The following is a 7841-nucleotide window of genomic DNA, read 5'->3' on the forward strand; positions in this document are numbered from 1 at the left end:
GTGTGTCCAAGCTAAAAATACAAGATAATATAAGCCGAAAGGATTATTAGATTACCCTTTACATCATTTGTCATTATATATTAGTAAGATTTAGGCAATTATGGAGTCACGTATCGTTTTCAACTTGAGCATTTATTAGACCTTACTAATTACTCTTGCTCCCGTTTAAGTTTATGGGGCACTTTTTATTTTCCCGGAGTCAATTTGACTAAATTTTAAAGTTAAATTGAATTAGATCAGCATAATATTTTAAATTAAAATTTAGATACTAAAAATACAAAAATTCTTATAAAGAAATTTTAACTTAGAATTAATATTTTTAGGCATAAACTATATATGAAGAACTAAATTGGTTCTTGAAGTCACTTAATAAATATAGCTTTTCCCTTAGTTTCGTCTAAAAGTAAGGTTAAATCACCACATTTTTTCACCACATTTTTAACTAACATAAACTTTATTACATCAAATATTATGAGTGAAATTAAAACTTAATAAATATTTTTAAAAAGTTAGTATTGCTTTTATATTCCGGGCCTCATGCAACTAATTTTTAGTATAATGACAAATAAAAATGTACGGAAGGAGAATATTTAAGTGTAGCTAGAGAGATAAAGGGACAATTTGGAGGCTTCTCTCTTCCTTTTTACCGGCGTGCAGTATAGTAGAAAGAACCCTGGTAGCTTCCATTCAATTTCAATGGCGTCTCTGGTTTCTATTAGCTTCTACAAGTCTCTGCAGAACAAACCTTCACTTGCCCTAGTTCAGGTAACTTTTAATGTTACTCTTATCGTCGTTTCTGAAATCTTGTACATGAGCAAAAAATGTCCCGTTTAGTTAATTCTAGTTCTAATGTGAAGGTATTAACTTCCTATAGGTGTGTTTGGTACGATGGAAATGTTTTCTATGGAAAGTGTTTTCCTAGGAAAACAAGTTATGTTCCTACTTATTTTGTTGTGTTTGATTGGATGCGTAAAACATTTTTCAGAAAGTATTTTTTAGTATTTGGTTTGACGGATAAACCAATCCAACCCCTCAACCACACGCACCTCCAACCCCCAACTCACTACCTCTCACCTCCTACCCCCATTCCAACCTTCCCTACTACCCCCACCCGCATTTTGAAAAAGATGCAACTTTCACAAAATGTTTATTTTTATAAGATAATCAGATATGTGCCTAGCTTTGCAAGTGGCCTTTTTCTAAGACAACCAAAAAAATGACTACTTCGCACTTTGAAAGACAACCAAAAAGTAACTATGTTTGTAAATTAGCCATTTTTTAAAAGTGACAAAAATGACAATTTTTGTAAATTGGCCAGTTTTTGAAAAGTGACATAAAGATGGTTATTTTTGCAAAAATGTATTTCTTGCAAAATGACCGAAAATGCAAATTTGCAAAAATAACAACTTTTTTGTCATTTTCTTTCCTTACAAAAGTAGCCATTTTTGTGACACCTTTAAAAAATGACGACTTTACAAAAGTGACCACTATCTTAGAAAGGACACATTGCAAAAATGGTTATTTTAATACTTTCACTAAGAGGCTATTTTAAAAAATAGCTGCTTTTGCAAATTTGTTAGTTTTTAAAAGTAACTACTTTCACAAAATGACTATTTATGAAAATTGGCTACTTTCAAAAACTGACTATTTTTAAAAAAGTGTCTACTTTTACAAAGTGGCTATTTTCTAAAAGTGACTATTTTTAAAAAGTATCTACTTTCACAAAGTGGTTATTTTCTAAGTGACTATTTTTACAAAGTGACTACTTTTGCAAAATGACTATTTTTGAAAAGTAGCTACTTTTCACAAGTAATATTTTTAAAAAGTGGCTATTTTTGTAAAGTGATTATTTTTGTAAAGTTGCTATTTTTAAAAGTTACTACTTTCACAAAGTGCTTAGTTTTGCAAAGTTGAGAGATAGGGGGGTGGTGGTAGGGAGGTGAGAGGTAGAGGTTAGGGGTAGGTGGTTATAGGCGTGGGCAGGGAGGTAGTGGGGGTAGGGGTAGGGGTAGGGGGTGGTTAAGTGGTGGGGTGGGTGGGGTAGGGGTTGTTTGGGTGGTGTAGGGGGGTGGTGTATTGGGTGGGGAGCGGGGGTTCGGGGGTGGCGGGGTGTAGGAACTTGCAATGTTATTTGTAGAACTTGTTTTCCCTACTTCAATTAAGGAAGTCATTTTCCTCATTTTCAAGGAATTTATTTTTCTATTGAAAATGTTTTCCAAGACATTTTGACCAACTAAACATGGGAAAATTGGAATACATTTTCTTCCTCCATACCAAACACACTTTATATCTTCTTGTTTTTGGTATATTCATACCACTTTAGGGTGTGTTTGGTATGAAGGAAAATAATCGGGTTTTACTTATTTTCTTGTGTGTAAGTCAGTAAAACTGACATATTATCCTTAAAAGACATTTGTATATATTCTAGATGAATAATATTGGAAGTGGGGGGGGGGGGGGGGGGGGGGTGATAGGTAGCGTTGTGGGGTGCGGGGGTGAATATGAGGTATGTTGGGGTTGGGAGGACACAATCGTGAAATGCCACTTGTAAAACTTGTTTTCTTAGAGAATATTTTCCAAAGATTTTGACCAACCGAACATGGGAAAATTAGAAAACATTTTCTCCATACCCAACAGACCCTTAGTACTAGCTTGAGTAGTCAATTGGCAGACAGTTGAAAGTGTTTGCGCTAATGCTTGTAGATATTTGTGGCTGTGTAGAGAACACTAAGTGGATACATGTTTAATTCCTTGGATGGTCATCCTAGTTATGAAAATTGCTCAAGTAATTCTTTTTTTCTTTTTGTGACAACAAAGTCATCCAGGTATGTTCATATCTCCTATAAAATAACTCAAGCTAAAACTTCACTTATGGGGACCCATTTTAAAAGAGTTAATGTACCAAAGATCCATACACAAATCAAAATGGGTCTTCTATAATAACTATTTCTTAAAGCACACATACAGGAACTTCGTACAATTATATGGAATTTCAAAACGAGTCTCAAGTCCATATTGACATAGAACAAAATATTTTGAGTCTGGCAAATATGCAAAATAGGAATAAAGTTAGTTGTATGCGATACTTAAGGATTATCTCTCCTTCAAATATAAATACTAATAAGTATCTTGGAGGGTTTATTTCAATAATAATGTATTACAGACACTTTCATGTTAAACAATAGTCTACAACTGTCCTAGTCTTGTTACGTTGGCTATATATTGTAGTTATATTTCAGTATTAATAATTGTTCCGGTTGTGAAATGCTATTGAGCCTTAGCAGTCACTTCATTGTCTTTTCCTGTTTCCTATTCGAGATATTTGTCATCATGTTAACTTAATGTGTCAATGCTATTGAAGGGAGAAAAAGAACAATGAAGTCTCAAGTACTGTGGTGTGATCTAGTGCTTAATGTAAGAATGTGGAATAATCTTTGTTTGTTTCCTATCAAAATGTCTTTGCATATGTATTTGTGGCAATGCCATCGAAGTTGTAGGCTCTCAGGTTCTTATCAAGTCTAAGGTCAAAGATAATATCACTTGGTAAAACCAGAACATTTCTTAGGGTGATAGTATATGTGATTATATAATTCTCTTTAGAGTTAAAAGAGTTATTCTATGGCTACATCATTTCTAAACTTTAGTGTGCATAATATGGTGCATACTTAAGCTTTTTATATCCTCCTTGAGATCCAAGATGATAAAATTGCAAATACTTTTGGTATATTACATCAAATCTCTTTTTTGAATCGTCTATCTCGTGGAGCGTTTTCCTAGAGACAACCTTGGCTTTGGGATGAAGAGCAGATCAAGAAACGGTACTGGACCTCCGAATTACTTGAGGTTTGCCAACATTAAAAACCATAAGCATTTAAGACAGCCAGTAGGAGCATGTTCATAAGGATTGCTCTCTTACATAGTGATACTGGGTCCACCTTCCAATATGTGAAGAGGTTTTAGTGCTTAGTACTTGGCAAGAATTGCTCATGTTAAAGATATTACTTTGTAGACATACCTTGGTCTAGCATATTCACATTAGAACTCTTATATTTATTAGTTTGTAATTATCTTCGACATAGCTATTCCTATCTTCCGAGATAGGGGTAAGGTCTGCGTACACTTTACCCTCCCCAGACCCCACATTGTGGGATTTTACTGGGTATGTTGTTGTTGTTAGACATAGCTATTGTATTGTACTCAACCTAGGTAACTGATGTATTTGTAGACTCGTCCTTGGACAGTGATGTATTTATCTTAGACTTGTACTACTTCTCTATAAATACAATACACCCATTTACAACCAAGTTCATATTATGGTTATAAGGAACAAGAACCCAAGTTTTATGTATATTAGATAAACAATCTGTTTGTATGAAGTTTCTCTATGTGTGCTTTAAGAAAAAAGTTATTATAGAATATAGAGGCCCCATTTTGATTTGTGTCTGGGTCTTGGGTATAATACATTTTTAAAATGGGTTAAATGGGTGTCAACAGGTGGATTTTTGACTTGGGTTATTTTATAGGAGATATAAGCGTACTTGGATGGCATTGTTGTCACAAAAAAAATATAAAAGTTACCTTACTTAGTGATTTCAATAAATTGAATAACCATCCAAGGAATTAATTCCAAAGGGGATGACTAAGTGGTTGAGTCATAGAAGTACTGACTTGGAAATCCCATGTTTGAATTCTAGATACTGTTCTCATGACCTTATCTTCTCTTCCTGTGGTCGACAAGTTTACCTGACATCCCTTGTGCTTTAGGGTTGCAGCAAGCTCATTCATCAAAATGGTTACCGCATCAAAAAAAATTCTGGGAAATGTTTTTGTTCTTTTGTTATGGTTCCTAGGCTCATTTTCAAAATTTTTTAGTTGACAAAAAGTCACAATTGTTGCTAAAATATACTGTTGAGTGATTGAACAAAAAAAAAAAAAGAAGACGTTTAAATGCATGAAATAAACAAAAAAGTAAAGGAATGTAAGTGAAGCTTGTAAATAAAAGCTTATAACTAGTTTTGGAGGAATTCTAATTGAATTGACAAGAGGGAGAAAATAAGTTGGATGTGTGTGATAGGTGTGGTGTGGGTATTATGTTTATTTTGGCCTATTAGTAGACATAGAATTAGTTGTTGGGTTGTGGCAACTACGTTAACTATGTCCACTAGCTTCGACTACTTCTCTTTCACATTCCAGATCATGTGGAGGTAGGTGACCACTTTAATGCGTCCTTATTTTTTAGGGCTGTTCAGCTGATTGACTTGGTTCTCGTTCAGTTTATCCTAATGGTTATTGACTAGTTCTATCAGCTTTAGCACAGCCAAATGTGGTAATTCACTCTTACCATTATAAATTGGGCATTGGTCACTTCTTTGTGTGTAGTTTCTTTGAATATAGTCCACTCTTAAATGTAATTTGTGCCCCAAAGTCATGCTTGATTCACGGCTATTTTAGGTTTAGCTCATACTTGTTTCAAGACTATTTTAGATTTAGCTCATCATACTGAAGGTCCAAAATTGTCGCTTGACTGCGTAGCTGATGTTCGGTTGAATTGATCTTCGGCTGTTCAAATTCTGCTGTTGACAGTATTCCTTGTCCTCTTATGTATAATCTTTCATAAGCTACTATTTCAAAATATCTGACTATTCAAAACCCTGTATAAATCATAAACATAGTTTTGAGTGCAAAATATACATTAATCTTCCCATGCATTACCTTAACTAAGGGGTTACAAATGATTACACCGTCCAATATTGGTTTTATATGAGATTAATGGCTGGTTCCGTATGCATTTACATATCATAAATGCCCTTGCAGATATGACTTTCTGCCCTTAGATTATCTTAGCAGATAACTTAATGGGAACTTTTGCATTGTTCTTAGATATCTTTATAGACTTCTGACTCTGATTTTATGGCTCAGTGAAAATCAGTGCCATGAAATGGATCAATTGTCCTGATTGTACATGATCTTCTTGGCTTGCTGTAGGGGTTGGACTCAAGAAAATCAAGTTGCTGCAGGAATCTAGTAAAGAAGACAACAGGTTATCCTTCATTTTTTCTTGTTCTGTTGTAATTGAAATCATGTATCTTTAGTAAGATTTTGGAGTTACTTCTGGCAAGCTACAATTTCTTTTCTGAGCTATCAAGCTTTTCCAACAAATGAAGCCTTGATGTCTTTTTTCGCCTTGCCTTCTTTACTATTGTTCTCAGATGTGGAAATCACAAGCAAGGAAAATTATGTTCAATGTATCCTTTTTATATTGATCTCTACCTTATGTCATTGTAACTCCATTATCTTCTGATAAATACATCTTGGCATAATAATCACAAGGCTTTTAAAATGTTATTTCGTGTTAATCTGTATTCGTCAAAGAAAAGGCTAGTGCTTTGTATATGTATTTTACATCTAAAGGACCACACCACTTCAGCCTCGCAGAGGCCTAACCTAAATTAAGGCTAATGGTTGAGAAATTTGTTTGCTTCTTGTACAAATTCAACATTGTTTCTTGAGCTTTGGAAGGTCAAGACAGAATATGATATTCTGAAAGGGAATGTGGTCATTGAATTTTGTGATTCATTTCTGCAGCAATCAAGCTTTACTACAAGATTAGAGGCATGCTTTCCGTGAATAGGAGCATGTTAACCACAAACAAAGAGACCCTTTCACATAGCTTTGATGTTAGTTGCTGTACTCATATGCTAATTTCTGGCTTTTGGGTTGGACCAGATACTGAAGACGGATGGGGTTTTGTGGAAGCAATTGTATACAGAACGTGCTGAAATTTGGTTGAAAGTTTTACTTCCCTTCCTCCCTTTTTGCTATATTAAACTTGGTGTTTGGAGTTAATGTTCAGAACATTAGTAGGTGAATGAATCTTTTATGCTTCGTTGGAACTATTTGAATGAAGTGTACTATTGAGGTATTGGCTAGGTACAGTTTTATCATTACACAGTAGCCGTCTTATTGTACCTAGTTCCTGGGGTATCGTTTCCTTCATCCACGAAAATGCCCCTACAGTTGCACCACAACAACATGCCCAGTGTAATTCCACAAGTGGGGTATGGAGAGGGTAAGGATTTACCCAGACCTTACTCCTACGTTGGTGGGGTACAGTTGCACCATTCATTCATCTTAAATAACATATGCTACATATGGTATTATTTGAAACTTTTCAATCAGATTTGCCCATACAGCGAGTCCTTGACTAAGACCTCTTCAATTAGGGGTGTTAAATGGGCGGGTTGGGTAGGGTTGAAATTCGACATTGTCAAAATGGACTGAGTTAATAAATAAGCGGTCATTGACCCGCCCAAATGTTACCTGGGTTGAAATGGACTGAAAATCAAATCATAACTTAACTCGCGCAATTCTTATCAAGTTTTTAGATTCTTTGTTTTCTTACAATTTATTTGAGTACCTAATAGGCTATTCTTGTCAAACTGGATGACTTGATCCATATCCTGTCTTTTGGGGGCATTTAATTATAGGTGACTTTTAAGTCTTTTTTTTTTCTTTTAGTGGAGGTGACTCAAGTTTTAATTATTGAGTGGAGGTGATGTTTTTTATTAGTGATTAAGAGGTTTTGCTCAAAAGTTTTCATTTTGATACTGACCCTTAACTTTATTTTTAACACTTTGCCCTTAAGTTTTATTTTTAACACTTTGACCCAGTCAATATAAACATTAAAATACCAAAATGGGTCCAAAATAAAAAGGGCGCCTATAGCCTCACTTGTTTTTGCTTTTTTTCCTCCACTGTTCTTCTTCTCCTTCCTCTTTTTTTTTTTTTCCATCTGCCTGTTCTCATTCTTTTTCTCCCTTCATTCTTCTTCCTCATCTTCC

The 7841-nt window shown here is 34.7% G+C and overlaps 1 protein-coding gene across 1 annotated transcript; it reads left to right on the top strand.

The window, feature by feature from the left end:
* Positions 1-568: 568 nt before the first annotated feature.
* LOC132609084 (uncharacterized) lies at positions 569-6970 on the top strand. Its single transcript, XM_060322921.1, has 3 exons — positions 569-765; positions 5986-6040; positions 6586-6970. The coding sequence occupies exons 1-3, from the start codon at positions 697-699 to the stop codon at positions 6777-6779; spliced, it is 318 nt and encodes a 105-aa protein (XP_060178904.1). The 5' UTR covers positions 569-696; the 3' UTR covers positions 6780-6970.
* Positions 6971-7841: the final 871 nt, after the last annotated feature.

Source organism: Lycium barbarum, chromosome 9 (assembly GCF_019175385.1).
Source record: "Lycium barbarum isolate Lr01 chromosome 9, ASM1917538v2, whole genome shotgun sequence".
Taxonomy (NCBI): domain Eukaryota; kingdom Viridiplantae; phylum Streptophyta; class Magnoliopsida; order Solanales; family Solanaceae; genus Lycium; species Lycium barbarum.

Excerpts from the sequence above, each read along its gene's own strand:
- LOC132609084 (XM_060322921.1), top strand. The coding sequence starts at position 697 with ATGGCGTCTCTGGTTTCTATTAGCTTCTACAAGTCTCTGCAGAACAAA. Across the intron at positions 766-5,985 it reads CTTCACTTGCCCTAGTTCAG|GGGTTGGACTCAAGAAAATC; the intron begins GTAACTTTTAAT and ends GGCTTGCTGTAG. Across the intron at positions 6,041-6,585 it reads TCTAGTAAAGAAGACAACAG|CAATCAAGCTTTACTACAAG; the intron begins GTTATCCTTCAT and ends TCATTTCTGCAG.